Genomic DNA, 20,246 nt, shown 5'->3' with positions numbered 1-20,246 from the left:
CTGCCTTTCCAATGCACATGCCCCACTGCACAGAGTTTTGAATTGGTTAGATAAAGCAATGTAGAATCACCCACATTTTAAACTAAACTTGGCTAAAAAGCAGTTGAGTTCAACTCATTCCCCTCTCTCCCCATTACATCGTACATAATGACAAAAGGCATTTACAATTAGTTTGTAACAATTTTCTTTTGCTGCAGAAAACACCTCCATCTTTCCTTTAAAAATACTTTTTTTAAAAAAAATTTCCATTAGTTAACAAGCACAGTTCCATTTTATTCTCTAATGTAGGCCCTGGGTTGGTCTTTTACATTTGATTGTTTTAAAACTGGAAATAATCTTGAGCAGACATTTGAGGTTCTATAGACTTTTTATTTGAACATCAAGACACTGAAAATGATCTCAAAAGAGCAGTGCCCACTTCCTTAGCATGCATAGGTGTTATGGACAATATGAACACTGTTTTTTTTTAATAGTTTATGATTATTAGTTATAAATGCAGATGCACAGAGTTACATTGCCATGGGTAACTGTCCCCAGACAAGACAGTCTTTTACAGACATCGACTCTACTTAATTTTAAACTTTTATTCCTAAGTTAATGTTAAGTGCCTGGCTCAAATATATATATATTACCAAGAAGCAATTACTATCATTGTCTTCTCTCACATGCAAACACATGTTTTGCTACATAGGAATGAAGAGTGGCATGGCTGCTCGTATTTCCGAAGCGGTTAAAGCAGGCGAGGCAGGTGGAAAGTTCCAATTCTCTCAAATCTTAACTCAAAAGAGGAGGTTTTCATCTATGTCTTCTGCAAAAAATAAGTAAATAAATAAATAAATAGACAGACAGACAGACAGACAGACAGACAGACAAAGTTTTAGAAAGTCATCTGAAAAGCCACAAATCCAAGCAAGGAAGGTTAGAGCCATGATTGAGCGAAACCACCTAAGAAGTCGGTATGAGAGATTCTCATCATAATTTGAACTTTTGAAAATGTTTCTAGGTTTCACCCCTGGCTTCTGGAACCAGAATCCCTGGGGTAGACAGCTGTCATATGGATCCTTAGGCAGTTCTTCTGAAATTCTTTGTACCATTGAGAACCATCAAAGAAGGAAGGGCAGGCGATCGGGAGGAACAGAGCAAGAAGTGCCATGTAAGGAGGGCGGCTGAAATGCTGCAGAGTGGGTCTAGGTGCAGCTTGGCTAAAGTTTGAGTGGCGTCATCTGCAGCCATACCTGCTGCTGCATGGATGGCAGACACAGCCTCGCCCTCCCAGATTCCCAGTGCACATTCTGGACCAGGATCGCTGTGTCATGACTGCCTGGGCATTCCTACTTCTTCATCAATGGAACTGTAAACTTTTTCCTCTTTGGATCTTCCTACAATCAGCATTGTCTCCTCCTCTCCTTTGCACCACCTTCTTTGACACAGAACTCTCTTGCAGTCCCTCATTTTGGGGGTGACTGCTCATTCTCCTTTCTGAACCCCTTCTCTACTGTCTGTAATCCACACTTTGTAATTCCTTGGTGTTCAACTATAGACCTCTCCCTGATCACTTAATAAAGTTTCTTTGGCATAATAACCCCCTTCCTTAGTTTCAATTGCTTCCTCCCGTATGCCCATCTCTCTCTTTCTCCCCCTGGGGATAAACCCAGGGCCATGCATGTGAGAGGTAAGAATTCTACCACTGAATTATATCCACAACTTCCCAAGTATGTATCTCAATTTCTAAACTCTCTGTTGAAACCCAGACTCAATGTTGAGCTATGGATTGCATCTGTCTTACAAGTAATTAAATTAAAATTTCAGCATGCCTAAATGGAATTTGTCATCAACCCAAATCTGCTTCTGGCCTTCTGTTTCCTACCTCAGAGCAAAGTGCTTCCAGCTGTCTTGCTGGGCCCAAGGCAGGCATGGGGACACTGCGGCCATTCTCTGGATTCTCTCAGCTGTCTGCTTCCTGCCTGATGTTTCCCACCAGCCTTTGCCTCCTTATATTCCAGGCTGGGTATGCATCCATTTTTAAGACTTCTTGACCATCTTGCCTTCTTCCCCACAGCCATTTTGGAATCAGGTTCTAATCTACTCCTGGTTTTACCACAAGATCCTCAGCTGCTCTTTATTCTTTCTACAATATAACCATAGGACTCTCCTGTTTGTTGATGTCCCAACACTCTTAAAATAAAGTCTTTAAAGGGCTTAGGAGAGCCTGTGTGGTCTCAGTTATTGCCCTAGTAGTTTCCTTTGGAAGGGAGTAGATGTCAACAGGTGGAATATTGGTTGGGTTGTTTTTTTTTTTTTTTTTTGTCAACTCAACACAGGCTGGAATCATCTGGGAAGAGGGAAAATCAGTTGAGAAAATGTTCCCACCAGATTGGCCTGTAGACAAGCCTGTGGGGGCATCTTCTTCATTGTTGATTGATATGGAAGGATCCAGACACTGTGAGTGGGGCTTCCCCGCCAGCAGGTGGTTCTGGGTTCTGGAGAGCAAGCCAGTAAGTAGCATTCTCCATGGCCTCTGTATCAGCTCCTTCCTACAAGTGCCTGTCCTGCTTGACTTCCCTCAGGGATCATGTGACTTGAGACTTGTAAGATGGAAGGAGCCCTTTCCCCCATGTTGTTGGTTACGCTGTTGATCATCTCAGTAGAAACCCTAACTAAGACATGGTACATCATCAGAGCTAAATAAATGAAGATCCTCCCACAACTTTTCCAAACTTTGTTTTTACAGCTAAAGATGAGATGGGACTTAGGGCAGGTGGCATGCCCTGATGCCCTGGCTAATGGCGGAGCTATGCCATAGGGGCATGGCTAGTTTAGATCACAGGCAGCTGAAATTCAGGAAAATGCTGGCTAAAGTTTATTTTCTCCTTCTGTGCTTGCAGTAGCTTCCACAGGGCAGAGAGTACAGTTATAAAGAAATGCCATTCTCTCTGTGTCCCGCCCTGCTGTATTCCAACGTGATAACTGGTTTGCTTATTCTAATGGAACATTTAATGACGGCCTTATTGACTTGGTATGTGATAATCTCCCGACTTCAAAATAGCATCACACCAGCCAGACCACAGTGACAAACAAGACAATTAGTAGTTTTGCAAGTCACTGGGCTTTGACCTCTCTTGCTCCTCCAACTGCAGAGCCTTGGGAGGCTGTGCAAGAACTTGCAGACATTTTGGCAAAGAATCCAGAGAAACAAAACTGTTTCCTTAAGTAAGTGGCCTTTATGCAAATTCTCTCTCTTTTTAAAATCAGGTCTTTAAAATCCCAAGTCCTGTAAGAAGATGTATACAGAAATGTCCTAGCCCACCTTAGTTCTTCATGCCACTATGCATTGTCTCTTCAGCAAGGAGTTGAACAGACAGACTTAACCATTTGACAGGGATATATTTGAATATATAAATATTCTCCTTGAAGTAGATATCTTTGAGTATATAAATATTCTACTTGAAGCATAGGTGTTAGAAAGGAAACTGACATTTTTGTCTCAGTCTGAGTCTAATAAGTTATTAGAAATATTAATTCCTTATCAGTATTGTCAAGGTCCATGATCCCTCATGGCCCGTATTCCCCTACAATGAGACAGGGTTGTCTGTCCTGTGTGACTGACAGAACGTGATGGGGTGACATGGACTTCAGCCATGGGTTACTAAGGGAGAAGCCAGGCCCCATGCTGCAGGTGGCTACCACATGGTGGGGGCCTGAAGCCAGCTGCAGACAGCCCAGTCTTAGAAGCTGATCCTGCAGATGTCCACTACACTAGCTCACAGATTGGTCACATGACCCTAAGCCAGACCCGTCCAGGCCAGTGACTTTCATTCTCCTGACCCTGACAGGAGGTTAAGCTCCTAATCTGGGGATGATGTATTATGTAGTATGGCGGGGTGCTCACAGAAACAGGCTCATCACCAAGTTTATTCAGACAACTGTTTACAGCCGCAGGATCTTACAGCAGCTGATCTATAAACCGCTCAGTTCTGACACTATCAGGTCTCACTTCTAGGGTGAAGGTCACACAGATAACCTCTTTGACCTTTGATGATCTTGCTTTTTTTACTGCTTGAATGTATATTCATCCATATGTGTTTTAAATATATCCATAAAGCATCTCTGTGTGTGCATGGTGAGGTAGGGAGCTACAAATGCACAGGTGTGCATGGAGGCCAGAAGACAACCTCAGTGTTCTTCCTCAGTATTTTCCTAGTTGTTGTTGTTATTGTTGTGTTTTGAGACAAGATTTTTTGATGCTGCACTGACTGGCCTGGAACTCAGTATGTAGACCAGGCTGGTCTGGAACACACAGAGATCTACCTACCTCTGCCTCCTGAGTCCTGGGATTAAAGGCCTGTATACACACACACACACACACACACACACACACACACACACAGCAAACATTATTTTCTTTTTTTACGAGTATGTGTCTGTGTGTTCCTGAGTCCAGATATGTACATCACGTGCATGCAGGGGCCTTTGGAGGTCAGGACTATCAGGTCCCTAAGAACTGCAGCTGCAGGCAGTTGTGAGCCTCTACTTAGTGCTGGGAATTGAACCTGAGTCCTCTTCCAGAGCAGCAAGTACTCTGAACCACTGAGCTGTTTCTCCAGTCCCTTTACCCATCTTGAGATGTGGCCTTTCCATGGTCTGGACCTTTGTAAGGAGACTACACTTGCTGTCCAGGAAGTCCCAGAGACCCAGTCAGCACTATGATGACAAATCCTTGCCAACATGCCTGGCATTCTTACACGGGTGTGGTTGATCAAACTCAGGTCTTCATGCTCACACGACAAATAGTGTATTGAAGGAACCATCTTCTTGGTTGGGCAATTTCTCTCTCTGTCTCTGTCTGCCTGCTTGTCTGTCTGTCTGCCTGCCTCTTTTTCTCTCTGATGTTCACTCTGATGGTTACTTGATCTGCATTCTATGAAGAGTTTCAATGCACACTGTTGGGGCATATCTCATAACTGATTACTAAGTATTTTGACTCATGAAAGTCAACTTTTTTTTTTTTTTTTTTGAAAGTCAACTCTTAAGAAAAGGAAAGGGAGTAAATTAAGACACAATTCAGTACAACAGTGTGCAAATTTAAATTAGCTATTGTAAGGATAATAAAAACCATCCTTGCCTTCACCTGTTACTGAAGATGCAGCTATCAACCTTTCTAGATAGTGCTTGTGACGTAAGATCCGTGTTGAGTTGGCGGGTTCTGAATTTCAAGGTATCGGTAGATAACCCCTCCACCCCCATCAGAATCTCACTATGCACCCCATACATGAACACACACACACATGCACACATGCATGCACACACACACACACTCACACACCTAACATCAGGATCTTGCTGTCAGGCTACAGGACTCAGTGTTTGTCTGAAGAAGAAAAAGACATGGCTCTTTGATAATGAACTTACCTTCTTTAATTCCAAAGCAGTGGCCCCATTCTTTCAAGGTGATGTGCTTATCCTTGTTGGGGTCACACTCCTCAAAGAAGCGTGTTATGCAGTGTTCCATGGGCACCAGGGAAGCTCTCAGAGGAGCAAGTTCGGAATGTGTCAAGATCCTGCAAGAGGACAATGACAGTCAGCTAACTGCATGGCTTGTACATGAGGACTTAAGTCTCGATCACCAAAGACGTTTTCTTCTATGAAGTCACTGTGTAAGTCAATCAAAAAGCTGTAGGCAAGAACGGGTTATGGTGCCCAAAGTTCACCCCTTCACTGGGAATCCTCCAATCCCCATCTCTGAATGTGAATCCAGAAGTTGTGTCTGCGAGAGTTGTCACTTCCTGGCTAGCCTGGGTTGTCCTAGAAGTGGCACTTGACCCAAGTTGGGCCGATAGATTACCTTGGGGATTTAGTTCATGAATGAGAACTGAAGGCATCTCTGTGGGAAACTCAGAGATTTAATAAGGAAACTCAGTATGGTAATTTGGGAACTGTGCTGCTGACACGTTCAATTATTTTTTTAAGTGATTTTTAATTAGATTTCTAACACGATGGTTTATATTTAGTATTTGAAAATGAAGCTGGAAACGTTCCCAACTGGAGCTCAAGTTCCGTTTCACATAGATATCATTACACCAGAAAACGTAAAGGGTTTCTACCTGTCCGCAGGATGCTGATCCAGTTCATTGAACTGCCAGTGCACAGGATACACATACATATGGTAGTTTTTCTTAAAGTCCCTCAAGAGAAGTTCAATGGGATGGTCTCCTGCCAAGAGTCTCTTCTCATCCAGGTAAATTTTCTTGACCTGAGATTAAGAAGGGAGAAGATTGTCAGATACCAGGTGACTGTTGTAGGACTGTCACGTGTCAATCGTACTTGAAGAGTAACAGACAGAAGAAACCTGCCCAGGACACGAAGCCTGGTTCAGATAAAATGGATTCTAATCAATACAGCCAGCCAGCCTGCCTTTCTTTATCTTTATTTTTGTTTATAACAACCCAGCAGAATAAAATTCCAGTTTATTGCCAGACATTGTGCACACATGAACTTATTTTTTATAGTAATCTGCCCCTTCGCCTTGAATGTAAACTTTTTAAGGTGAAAATTTTATGTGTCCATTGTTGTATCTTGAGAACATAGGTCAATTCCGGAATCTAGGATGTAGTCAATAACTACCTGATGAACTAATCTTCTCTTGAAACTCCTGGAATCAATGTTCTGCACTTTAAACCTTTACATGTTGCTGACATTATGAGCTATTAATTCTCCTTATAGCAGAAACGGCCCATGACTAAATCCCCAAAGGCTCAGTCCCCAGCCCATGGCACTCATGGTGGTGGTGGAACCGTTCAGAGATAGGGATGCTTCCTGGTCATATGAGGGCACTCGCCCCTGAAGGGGATGTGGGGACCCCAGCACCTTTTTCTTGTTTTGCTCCCTGGTCCACCATGAAGTGAATACATGTTCTCTGCCACAAGATACTGTCTTATCTCAGACCCAAAGCAACACAGCCAATCTCAGTCACAAACTAGAACTCCGAAAACAGGGAGCCAAGGGACCTTTCTTCTTTAAGTTGTATTATTTCCAGTGTTTGTTTCAGTCATGGGAAACTGATCGCATAAATGCCGAATTTGTTAACTTTGCTCCATCAGAACTTTCTGTAGTTTTAGTTGTGTAGACACAACTAAGGGGACACTTTCCAGGACACTGCCCTTGGGTAGAATGTGGGTAGTTTAGCCATATCATGAAGGTTGTGACAGGGAAGGTAAGCACTGCACAATGTTAATGCGTGCAGGCTAACTATATGCAGAAAAGCAGAGTAGATTCCTCTGCTATGCGAGCTCCTACCATGCCCTTCCCCACTCAGGTCCTAAGGAGAGACACTTGGGCAGCAGACTGCCCGTAGCTTACTTTGCTTCTTTGCTTTTCATTCAGATAGCCGCTATGTTTGGGATTCGGTTCGTAAAGCTGCATGAGGATATTTTTGAGCCAGTCTCTCATCCGCAGGGGAAACTGAGCCACTTCGAAGTCCGTACAAGCAGGAATAGCTGTGGTAAGCAGAAAGCACGTGACCATACTTCAAATAACAAGTCACAGGAAGCTCTTGACATGCTCCAAGTTGTTGGGTATTTTTTTGTGCCTGGGTATCAGGATGTTTTAAGACATCTCTAAATAATTTTGACATGCTGTAAAGGACTGACGACCAATGCTGTAAAACCAAGGACCAGGAATTTAGAAATGGAGGTCACTTGGGTTGTTGATGAGCCCCAGAAGATAGAGTTGAGCTGAGCTCCCGTGCAGTAGCAAATCACATTACATCTCTGCATTTAAAGATGTTCCCATGCCTGTTCCCAGACCGTCCAATTCTGTACCAGCTGCCAAGAGGGCTCATTTCACCACAGTCTCCCTGGGGCTCAACAATATGGCTACTACCTCAACACAAGGCTTCAGAGTGTGTGGTGACAAGCTGAGAGAACACAGAGGAGCATACCAGCCTTCATGGGCTTCTGCTTAGAAGGTACATAGATGAATTTGTCCACATTAGTGGACAGAGCAAGTCAGAGGCTAACACTTTACACCAAGGGGCCCAACAGACTTGTGGGTGTAGAAACCGAGGAGAAGCAGAAACATGAGCAGGCTGTACCAGTGTGGGAGCCAGACACAACTGAGAAAATCCTGAAAGATGGTGTTAAGCAACTTCTGACTTCTGGAAGCATTTGCTGCAGTACAATTCTCGACAAAGAAGTTAAATTGGGCAGAAGTATTCAGAACATCCTCATCTTTCATGTCTGTAAGTGCTTATTACAATGGTGCCTCTGAACTTGGTGGGGTGGGAGGATTGGAATTGTCTAGGTTTCTTGAAAAAACAAACAGTAAAACAAAACTATGCTTCCAACGTGGTCTCATTGAATCAGAATCTCCTATGATTAGGGCCTGGGAATTCCTGACTTGGTCTTAGTTTCAGACTGCTCTAATAACTATATAACCTCTTTTTTTTTTTTTTTTTGTCAGTATATATAGAATTCAGAGAGGCACAAAAATCACCCCAAATTCACCCACAAATGCTGTTTGGCAGTAGTAGTCAGTGTCTTACATTTGCAAGCTCCAAAATAATCCAACTGCAGTTGGTGTCCCTTTTTGGTCCCTTCCAGCATGCACTTCGTAGCAAACAGGTGACAGGAGCTGGCGTAGGTCTGGTTGTCAGTGCCACAAGCCTAGGCAAGGAAAGCAAGGAGCGGTGATGGAACCAGATACTCACTGGAGAACACTTCCGCGGCACTCACAGAACACCGGGTGAATGTGCCATGTCAAAGATGTGCTCTGGTAGGGTCTATTAAAATAGCAATTCTCCAATCTGGCACTAAAAAAAAACCTACTAAGTTAAGTCAATGACGATAACTTAGCTCCAGGTAGATCTCCATAGAACTGTAATTGTAAATGTCCCAAGGATAGAAGGAATTCAAAATTTCTCCTCCTTGAATGCTGGCACCATCTTTTAAAATTGAAATGTATGTATTTTATGTGCTACGGGTGTAAGGCACACAGTACACTCTGTGTTTCCGTATGTATGCACAGCGATGCACATACATGTGTGTGTGTGTGGGGGGGAGACTTACACTGATGTTGGGAGAGCCTTCGCGGAAGATGTGCGGGGGGATTAGGCTGATGGTGGGCGGGGATTAGGCTGATGGTGGGAGGGGCTTAGGGAGTTCTCTTTGATCTCTCCTCACCTTATTTGCTGAGGCAGATTCTCTCAGTTGAAGCCAGAGCTCATCTATACCACTAGTCTTCTCAGTCAGCTTGATCTAGTGAGCCCCATCTCTGCCTTCTGAGTGTCTTGTAGTTACCACTCCCAACTAGCAGTTATGTGGGTACTGCGGATCCGAAATCCCGTCCTTAGACCTACACAGAAGGCTTTTACCACAGGGCTATCTCCTCGACCCAACTATACTTTTTTATGGCACAGTTCAAATACTTTGATTTCTGTGGTATCTGTTCCTATTCAATATTTCTTCAAATATTAAATAACCTGTATCCCTAATCATAAAATAGATTCAATTGCAAACTATTTTCACTCAATAAACTAGAGTTTTGGAGGTGTAGCTTAGGGACTACTCTTCAGAATACTTACTTGATCAAGGATTTTTGCAGGAGGACAAGTCTCTGGATCTTGGCAAACACAGTGGGGTTTCCCTTGTTGATCAGTTTTGCAAGTGTGTCCCCTTTTACATTGGAAGTTCATGCAAGAATCTAATAGGAAAGATTGGAAAGGGAACAGAGACACAGAGAAATTGTGTATTAAACACAAAGTCATCCAGACGGTCAGCTTCATTTTAACAAAATAAGACAGGAAGTCAGATCGCAGAGAATATGGGAGCAGGAAGATGCTGGCAACCACTTTAATTGATATGCTAATCTGCAGATGGAGTCTCTGGCATCAGACGTGTGCACAGGAGTTTAGATATCTTCTTACAACAGAGTAGATTGGAGCTGCCAGCTTTTCTTGGCTTGTCTAAGATCCTCAGAATCTCAGGTGTAGAAAATGCGGTGCAGAGAGCTCTGAAGCTAAGCCAGGAGAATTTAGTTTATTGAAATTAAAGATGTTTGTGGTTGGGGAAGGATGGGTTTGAGGATAAGCAGCAGAATCAATCCTCAGAACTGAAAGCGGGGTGGGGTCTGTGGGAGGGGGGACACAGATAGCTCTGAGTACAATCCCAACAGGTCTTTTAGTTTATAAGCACACTGACCCACAGTTTATCAAACACATATTAGAAATACCAACACTTTATAAACTACTCCCTTGGGGAGGCTAGGGATGTGGATTTCTGGGTCATAATAAAAGGGGTGCTAACCTAAATGGTAGATCTCATCCCCCCAGACCAGCTGCAGGTCACAAAGCATCCACTTACCAGCACTGTGCCCCCCTGAGTTGCCCTCATCTGAAGGTTCAGCATTTGGTGAGCTTTCAGCCTTCTTGGCCTTTGAAAAGAAGAAGAGCAGAATTTCAGTGCTATCAAGAGAGCAGTAATTTGCTTTCTGTCTTACTGTGCACTATGTATACCTCCACAGGGCTGTGCATACCTCTGAGGAACTGTGCCTACCACCAAAAACTTGTGCCTACCTCCACAGAGCCATGCCTACCTCTGCAGAGCTGTGTATACCTCCGCAAAGCCATGCATACATTCACAGGGCTGTGTATACTTCTGAAGAACTGTGACTATATCTGCAGAGCTGAGCATGCCTCCACAGAGCCGTGCATACCTCCATGGAGCCATGCCTACCTCTGCAGAGCCGTTCATGTTCAGATCTCAATTGGAAAACCCCTGCAACTGCAGAGCAAGACAGTAACTCTTGGAGAGCAAGAGTCGCCACATGTGAGGTAGGATCACCCCTTCAGAGTCGGGAAAACACTGTCCCCATAACATTATCTTGGGATTCTGCCCGGAGACTAGGGGTCCATCAGTCATCCACATGGAGGTGTTGGTAAAACTTTCTCAGCAGGTTTTGAGGTATAAGAAACTTCCTACCTTAGAGTGGCAGGAGAGGTCTGAGGACTTAGGGTACCACCACCCCAAACGGGGTCAGTTTCTGTGGGGGTGTGGCTAGGAAGCTTCCAGAAAGTCCAAGATGATTAAACGACCAAATCAAAGCAGAATCTTGCTTTCTCCATACTGCAACGTCCGGGTTTTCATCTGGGTGTGTGTTTGTGTAATAGAGTAGCACTTTAATTTTTATGGTAAATTTTAAAAATGTTGCTGGCTCTCTGATTCTGTTGGGGATATTCTGACAGACTCCGGGGCTCAGCAGGATTATCGTGACCCCAGCTTTTGAAACAGCAGCGCATTCTTCAGGTCTGTCAAAATTTCTAGCCATCTCCAAGGATGGAGTTGTGTGTGTGTTTGTTTCATTTATTTATTTCAGAGACAGGGTTTATCTGAGTCCTGAAACTCACTCTGTAGACCAGGCTGGCTTTGAACTCAGAGTTCCGCCTGCCTCTGCCTCTCAAGTGCTGGGATCGAAGGCGTGCGTTACCATCACCAGACAGCTTTATGGATTTTTAATTCTACTGCTTACATTTCTGAGCTCCCTCAACTGTAGACATCTATGTGACCTATTCAAAGGACAGACTGGATGTTCTGGGGGGAATTATTACCCCTCTAGCAAGGCCCAGACAAAAGAAGTGTGCCAGCTCCCTTGCTCTTAAATGGAATAATCTTTGGGAGGTGCCTGTTTGTTTGTTTGTTAGTTATTTTATGAATTTAATGAGGGTCTTGTTGATAGCTTCTTTTTCTTTCTTGTGTAATGTTTACATTTCTATCTCTTTGTGTCTTGTACTTCTCAAATAACTGTCACCTCAAATTCAAGGTTGGCTTCTAACAGGAGGCCAAATAAAACATGTTTTCAGTCTAATGATGGAGACAGGCAGAAAAATATATGATTGCACAAGGTGAGAATCCATAATCTAAGCACGTGAACTATGTAATTCTCCAAAATCCAGCTCCTGTTTGAGAGCTGATACGGTCACTAGAGACTTGACATACGACTTCATGTGACAGGTCACAGTTAAAAGAGACACATAAAATATATCGTATAAAATTATACTTAAGTTACATACACACATAGAGAGTATATGTAAATTGAATAAATTTTGTGCTTAAACATAGATTCTATTTTCCAGATATCTTGTTATGTATATGCAATTTCCAAATTCCAGAAACAATCACAATGCCTTTGGTGTCAGTCGTGTCACATGAAGGATGCTTAGCCTTAGCCTGCCCTCTATTTTAGCAATGTACACACACACACACACACACACACACACACACACACACACACACACACACGGGTGCGGGAGCATGCAGAGCAGTTGTGACTATTCTCGGTTAATTTATTGGACAAGCGTCGCGTCGTCGTAAATAAGCTTACCCCTTGGTTGTTTCCAGCCTCACTCCGGTTCTCACTCTCGCCTGTTGTCTCCTCACCGTATTTGAGGTAATAGGAGAGGGAATGCATCCTTTCAGCCTCTAGGAATTCCTGGCTGGGGTTGAAAAAGTCATCGCTTGCACCATGCTTAGAGTCATCGCCGCCCCCGTTATCACTGGCTCCGTGATTCCTAGGCGCCGGGGCAGCATCGGTAGGTTCTGTGGAAAGGGTCTTTTCATCTGCGTCCTTCTGGTTGCCAATAGCTTCAAGTACAGCTTTCCCTTCTTGGCCCTGCGACTCTGTATGAGAAACGTGTTCCTCGCTGCCTGCTGCCTTGTCCTCCTCCCCTTCTGCATTAGAGTCACCCTCTTGTCCTTGGTTTCCTTGCTCAAATTGATTCTTCTGTGTCTTGCTTATCTGAGTTGGTTGTCTGGACTCTTCTTCTAAGGTGTCATCCGATTGGTCTCCGTTTCCTTCCCACTTGCTGGTAGGCTGCTCCTCGGGAGGTTCTTTTCCCTCCTCTTGGTTATCACTGGGGGCACCAATATCTTCTGGTTCTTCCTCTTCTTCCTCTTCTTCATTGGGAATGCCTGGACCTTGTGTCTGATTTTCTTCGTCCATTAAGTCTTGGGTCTGCTTGCTGCTCTCGTTCGGTTGCTGGTGTGAGTCACTTACAGGTTGCTCCTGACTCTCCTCTCCCTTTGTGACATTTGCATGTTGGTCAGGATCCACAAAGGAAGTGGGCACAATAGCAGGGAAATCGGCGTTCTCCGGGAGACTTTTCTGTTGAGGCTCACTTGTACCTTCTTGTAGCTCCAGCACTCCTTCCGTTGGGTCTACACTTAAATCCCCATCCCCATCCTCCTCATCCTTCAGGTCCACCTCAAAGCTGTAGGTTTTGTCCTGCTCTGTTGACTGCTCATGGGTTTCCTCTTCTGAATTCAGCACTGATGGTTTTTCAGCCTTAAATGAACACAAGTTTGTTTTTGAAACAAATGACGTGGTATTCTTATTTACCACTACAAAGCTAGCATTAAACATTCTTCCTTCTGTTTCTTCAGACATTATCATATGAATATATTTGAGTTGTTCTTTCCATTCAAGGAAACGGGTTTAGCCTGAATTTGAATTTTGTAAAAGGAAATGGTTGTATCACACTTCACTGCAGGGAGTATACTATTAGGCACTGGTAACTTTTAGTGTTTACAGATAGTTTGTATGGTTATCATACTCACAAAATTAAACTGAAACTGAATATATTAAACTTGTAAGCATGCTTTGATACTGAATTCTCAGGGGAAATGAAAAATGATGATATTAATATAATGATTAGTTTTACCTTATCATTGGGTTGGTTTTCTATGTCTGCTGTAGCTTCAACCCCGACAATGGGGGCTGTAGCATCTTCTGATGTCACCAGTGTTGTGATAGTTGGGTTGGAATGATCAGAGAGAAACCTTGCACTTGTCTGAAAAAGTGAAGACTTCATGTTACTAATATATAAATGACAACTGAAAAGAATCTGAGTTGTTCTTGTCATTATTACCAGTACTGGGATCTTTACTTAAAACACTAATGAATGGTATTCTCTAGAGTTTTCTAGGCTACAAGCAAACCTAATATAAATATATATATATTTATATTATATATATATAGTCAAATTTATAAAAGGTTATATATACAAAGACTGGCTGAAAATATTCCAATAATGATCATCCTTGAGTTTTAGAATTTTCAAACATTGACAAAAACAGTTATATTTTATAACCTTGAAGAGTGTTAGTTAGTACAAAGTTGAAAAAAAAAAACAAAAAAACAAAATTAACCTTGGGATATAGCATTGTCTGGCCCCATGGCTGCTTTTAAGTTCTCACAGATAATTAGCAGAAAAGATTATACAATTTTTGCTAAATTGCTTATTTATTTTCTGAGCCCCATTGCTTTCAACACGCATCAGAACAACTTTGACTAAAAAAGCGATTTAATTTAGAACTAACTCAGTGATTGCTTGGGACAGGGAATGGAGCCCGATAGGCAAGAGCAACCTTGGAGTCTGGCTTCAAAGAGCAATGGCTTCCCTCAAGATTACAGACATCAAAGAAGAGCTGGGCAGTGCCTCACTGCACCACAGGGAAGCTGAGGAACTGGATTTGGAGGGAAATCTCCCTTCAAGCATTGACTGCTTGTTAATCTCTGCTGGAGCCTGACAAGTGGCTGGTTTGTACCACTGCTGGCGAGGTGAGCAGAAACACAGAGCGAGCAGGTAAACTATTTTGTAAAGTTCAAGGAGTTAACAATGACTCTGCCTGACTGTAGTGTTCCCCGAGGATAACACACGCTCTGTCATTGTCCAAGGCAGCTATCTGAGGGCTGAGGGTGGCTACGAAGTGAGCCGGGTGGGTACAGAATCTGTGAGGATTTGACTGTTGTTTTACATTCCACCGGCTTCTCAGCTGAGAGGATTAACATTGAAAAATGTTTTGAAAGAAGCCGAAGGGAAGAGGGGAATGAGAAAGAATGGAGAGTGTCTTGGTAAATCCCCTTATCCTCAGAGTGTCTTGGGAGACAGTGTGAGGTAGAGGAGAGCTTAGGCTTCTTGTTGAAAGCTTCTCCTTCCCTCAACCTCCATGTTCCTTCTAGGTCCAAGAAGTGCACACTAGTACAGCAGGCCACTCATTTCTTTCAGAAGTTTCTGGTGATTGAAATCTATTTCATTATCGTATTTCATTATCATGGTCACATCTGTATTTATTTCTCAGGGCCTCTTGAGAGTCTGCTTGGAATCTCCCAGCCACACAGAAACTATGAGTTGCTGAAGGATTCAAGCAGGACTGGAAAACCCTACAGGATTTTAAGCTGGCCAGTCTTGTGAAGTTACTTAGCTTTTCAGCATCTGGCTGGGTCTGCTTATAGTAAATTGTCCCAGAAAGGAAACATCTGGCATGTGTCTATGTGTGGGCGTGTCACCAAACATTTGGTTCAAAGACTCTTGGTGCCTGTTTACTAAGCTAAATCCATGACCACTCCAAAGGGAAAACATATTTTCGGAAGAAAAACGATAATTCTGTGGGAACTCTGTTTGATGTTAGTTTGTCCCATATCTCTAATTTCAGAGTGCAGTGTGTGAATTCAGCTGGACCACTCCACATGAGATAAGCGTGATTCTTAGTGTCTGTCATAAATTCCTTCTCTCGTGAACTGCTTGATCAAGGTTGCAGGGAGCTTGGTTTCGCTGATTCAGCTGTTAGAAACCAGCTCCCATTCATCTAAAACACAAGGACAGAATTTTAGACCAGAGAAGAGGAGACGATTGCTTGTCTATTTAGAGGAGGTTGGTTCTTCCATTGGGTGAAAAAAAAAAAAAACCCAGACGGCATAAACGAAAGATGACACAGGCCATCTGTGGGACATCAGTAATGATCACAAGGATCTGTCTTAAAAGGAAACCTCTCTACAGTGCTCAGGCTGAGACATGGTCCCCAAGAGTATGATTTAAGTGCAGCGGCTTTATCACTTGTAGATGATGTTGGGGTGCGTGTGCCTGAACAGGAAGTAGAGGATGCTCTGGTCATACATACTTGGAGCACACTTTCTTGGACAGCCCAGAGATGAGGTAGCAGCCATTCTATGATTACCACCAAAGCATTTATAGTCCTACCATGCTGATTCCTGTTTTTATTACTATAGATTATCAGGAGAGCATCTCAATCTGAGAAATCAGATAGCATACATTTGATCTTGGAGAAAATACTGGAGGAGAATGGTTATGTAACACATGTTAAATTCTTTATTTTTCCACAGATCTGTAAGTTAATTTATTTCTCCCTGGCTGTTTGTTTGGGGTGCACTCTGTTTAATAAGATGACAGTATTTTCTGCTGCATATTTATTTTACCTTACTGTTTAAAAACATATTTTTAAAGTATATTATCTTGATTTTTTTCCCTTTTACTTATACATTTACTTCTTGGGCGATAAAGAATGTAATTGGAATGAAAAAGAATCCAAAGTCATCCTAAAAGAACTAGTGTGTGTGTGTGTGTGTGTGTATGTGTGTGTGTGTGTGTGTGTGTGTGTGTGTATTTGGGACTGGGTCTTTTTAGGCTCGCCAGGAACTTGAGATGGAGCCTCCTGCTTCAGCATCTCAAGGACAATGGCTCCCAAATGCAGGCAGAAGAGAGAGAGACAGAACACAGAAGAAAGGATCTTTACCGGGATGGCGGCAGCAGTTCCCAGTGCACACAGGAGGAGAAGCACAGCCTTCATGCTGGCTAGATCTGCAAACAGAGAAGACAGCATCAGCGACCATGGAGGCTTCCTTCAGGAAGGTTCCTAGATCTCACAAGGGTGACTTGGACATTGTTCATTCTATAAGTGACTGTCATTCTAGTAGAATGCCATTCTTATGCATCTCAATGGGCATATTTATTTCAGCTCTTACCTCATTTTAGTACCATAAAACCTAATCCTTCATGTTTCCATGTACAGTGAGAAAATGGAGACCTCCAGTTCAGCTCCAGTGTAATGTTTTACTAGGAAACCAATGGCAACCCTATACATTTCATAACCTCCAGACGATCTTTTCCCTGAAATATATTCTGACTGTTGTATCAAAAATAAATATTTTCCCAGGGGAAGAGGACACCCAAGAGGAAGAAGAGGGTGTAAGAATGATGTATATATATTACTCACACATAAACTTCTCAGAGAATAACAATTTAAATAACAATGTTTCATTTATGGAATCAAGAGTGAAAATAAGATAAATTTAGAGTAAATAGACTGATGATAGTTTAAAAATCCTGGATTCTCTCAGTGAGTGCTAATTGTAAAGAATCATTGAAAAAGGCAGTGTCTTTTTTCTTTATTTCAAAATGTAATGTTTAATATGATGCAAAAACTATCGAAGGTGACACACTACCAGTAAGCCATCGGTAAGTACTTGCTTGTCTAATATTAAAAAAAACAAAAAAAAAACCAAAAAAACAGGAGATAGTTCTTGTGTGTTCCTTGCCCTTAAGATCAACCACTGGGCATGCTGAGGCGCCAAGGGCACTGTGTTTATCTCACATTGAGGGGAACAATTTCATGGTCTGTAGGTTCTGATTTGAATGTGCTGATTTGTATAAAGAAGCAGACAACCATCCGAGGAAATGTGAGATGCTTTGAAAACAACTGCCAGCCTGAAGATTCAGGAGGCTTAACTGGCTGATGCTTGCAGAGTACTCTGAAGATGAAAACCACGATGTCCTTGCTCAGTAGGACGAATGCCGTTTATTCTGGGATAAGTGTAAAAATCTTTTATTTTGAGACATTCAGACTCCGTGTGCTGTTTGTACAAACGAAGACTTTGTTTTCAGAAAGACCCAGATGAAACTCTAGATGAGAGATGCGGTGAGAGACAAGATTTTGCGTGTGTGGAATTATACTGGATGACTCAGTTCTGTGCCGTGGAGATGAGGTGATGGAAGCTCTTCTCCAGGCCTATCAGCCTGCTCAGAGCAGCATGTTGGGAAGAGCAGTTGTACTCTCCCCGCCATGAGCAGGACTGAGAGACCTTGGTTGCCACAGCAAGGTCAAGTGACGGGATCTAGGTGGAGTTACCCACCTTGGCTGCCCGGAACACAGCAGAACTGCCCCTGGGCTTGCCTTGAGACCTCTCCGGCCATGACCTGGAACTGACTATGGATTATCCCACCCATCTGAAACCAGGAGGGGTTGTGGGTTGGGTCTTCCCCTTTAAATTGAGAGCTGAACATTAAAGCTTTGGGCCTTGATCAGAGAACTTTGTCTTGGCCTCATCTCTTCTCGCCGTCCTTCCCCTTTCATTCCCAGCCCCCCTTTCAGGTGAATCCAGTTGACTTATGGCCGCGGGCGGCTACAAGCAGTGGGTAGGGAAGTAGAGTCGGAACTGTAGACAGGAACTGCTTCCCAACTGCCCAGAGACCTCGGTCAAGTCATTTTTTCATCTACACAACAGGCAAAGAAGTAGTCTTTCCCATGAGACCCAAATGGGAACATCTAGCCATCTGGGACTCCCCATACCAATGACAAGGAAGTGAGGAACTGCCAGTTTCTCGAAAGACTCCAAGGCAGAAAACAGTTTAGTAACAACTATAGTCATTAATAACCCACAGACTTAAAATCCTCTTGACACTGAGTGCTCTTATGGTCTTTCTTACACACCAGTGTTTATCGACATAAACCCAGAGAGGCTGAAGTTGGGGTTTGGTAGGGAGCCTTTTCCTCTGGTACAGAACAGGATGCCTTTTCCCAGACGGAAGACTTAAGCTGAGACTTTAAAAGGGTCCAGCTAGACTCATGCTATGGGCAAAGCTTTCCTAGGGAAAACCAGCATTGAGAATCTGAAACGTCTAGAATTCTGCCATTGGCTATTCAGTATGTGCCATATCCAGATGAATCATTTGGCAGCAGAAAGAGATATCCTACTAGGAAGCAAAGCCGGATAGATATCACTCATATCCTAAGAGATGCTGTTTAGCTGTCTGGAGATCACTTTTTACATTTCCCTATGTCGGAACATTATGGTGAGGTTTTTGCTGCTCTTCTTTGAATGTAGTCTCATTTCTGTCCTCAAATCTGGGCTGTTTTCAGTGACTTGCTTGATGGGTGATCGTGGTAGCAGGCATGTTCCAAACTTCTGCATCCAGGTCACAGAAGTCTAATCTTTCTCTCTTGAAACAGTTGTTTCAGGTGACCCGAGCCGCTTGCCAGAGACTGTTAAGCAATTGAAGACATCGTTTGCCACTCCTGATGATCTCAGGTTTTCAGGTGTCCTTGGTAAAGCTCCCTGACCTGTGAGTGACACTCTTGATCAGACCAGATTGCTGATCCATAAAGTCTAGAGATGTTATAACGACTACTGTTTGGGGTCACTGTGGTATTCCGCAATAGATGATTGGAATAAAAGTTGAGTCTTTTAGTGCTTCCTAAAGTATAATTTTATTGAAAAAAGTACCTTCTTTTCACAGTCTTAATAGTAGCTAACACTGCAAGCCAGTGCTCTCCCTGTGTACCACTTGGGTATTCCACCTGTGATGTCACCTCCATTCCTCAGCGCTGCCCACCAAGGAGAACTTCGCCAACACTTCACTTTGCCCCTGGGCTGTTTTGCCATTGAGTCCATTCTGGTCATGGAAATCATACATACCCCAATGGACACTGGACACGGGCACTTTGCGTGGACATCCTCACAAATCCCTTCTCTCACTCAGAAGAAATGAGCACAGCCCCCTTTTTCTGGGCCATGTTATTGAGGGATTACTTTAATTATGTTTGGAGGATCCCACAGGCTTTTCAGGGTAAGACTGCAATGAGCACTTTGGCAAACCTTTTCGACATCCCTCTCAGAGTTCCTCGCCTCATCACACCACATGCTAATTTCCCAGTGTCTCGTTCCCGCCCTCTGAGAGGCACGGACCCACAAAGCTGTTTTCAGTGTTTTCCCCTCAGGAATTGGCCTTTAGCATGCCTCTGTCTTGCTCCACCTCATAGTGTAATTAGGGAAGCCATTTTGGTTGTATTTACTCTTTGTGAATTAGGTTTTAACATTTGCTCTGTTCCTCTTTCTCTGTGCATGAAGGCATCTTCATCATTGCATTATTTACTGCTCAACAGTATTTTTGCATATTCTTTTAGATGTAAATATCTGAAATTATTTCTCATTTATCTGTCTGTGTATGTCTATCAATCATCTATCCATCTATTTATGTCTCATCAACTTATCTCTATCTAGCTATCATCTATGTATCTATGTCTCTATCAATCATTTATCTATTCATTTATGTCTCTATCAACTTATTTATACCTATGTCTATTGTAAAACCCAAATGAAAAGGACCTCACCTATCCGTGGAG

The 20,246-nt window shown here is 43.0% G+C and overlaps 1 protein-coding gene across 1 annotated transcript in view; it reads right to left on the bottom strand.

Moving 5' to 3' along the window:
• Positions 1-348: 348 nt before the first annotated feature.
• Sparcl1 (SPARC like 1) overlaps positions 349-20,246 on the bottom strand; it is a 33,951-nt gene continuing 14,053 nt past the window's right edge. The window contains exons 2-11 of the mRNA XM_076926322.1: positions 16,581-16,645; positions 13,709-13,837; positions 12,373-13,332; positions 10,356-10,425; positions 9,578-9,696; positions 8,540-8,660; positions 7,357-7,493; positions 6,102-6,250; positions 5,410-5,558; positions 349-808 (exon numbers count right to left, since the gene is read on the bottom strand). Of these exons, the coding sequence (XP_076782437.1) occupies positions 780-808; positions 5,410-5,558; positions 6,102-6,250; positions 7,357-7,493; positions 8,540-8,660; positions 9,578-9,696; positions 10,356-10,425; positions 12,373-13,332; positions 13,709-13,837; positions 16,581-16,634 (1,917 nt within the window). The 5' untranslated portion in view covers positions 16,635-16,645 and the 3' untranslated portion in view covers positions 349-779. The remainder of the gene's footprint in view (positions 809-5,409; positions 5,559-6,101; positions 6,251-7,356; positions 7,494-8,539; positions 8,661-9,577; positions 9,697-10,355; positions 10,426-12,372; positions 13,333-13,708; positions 13,838-16,580; positions 16,646-20,246) is intronic.

Source organism: Arvicanthis niloticus, chromosome 27 (assembly GCF_011762505.2).
Source record: "Arvicanthis niloticus isolate mArvNil1 chromosome 27, mArvNil1.pat.X, whole genome shotgun sequence".
Taxonomy (NCBI): domain Eukaryota; kingdom Metazoa; phylum Chordata; class Mammalia; order Rodentia; family Muridae; genus Arvicanthis; species Arvicanthis niloticus.
Note: the sequence above shows the minus strand (reverse complement) of the source record. Positions and strands in the feature narration are given on the sequence as shown.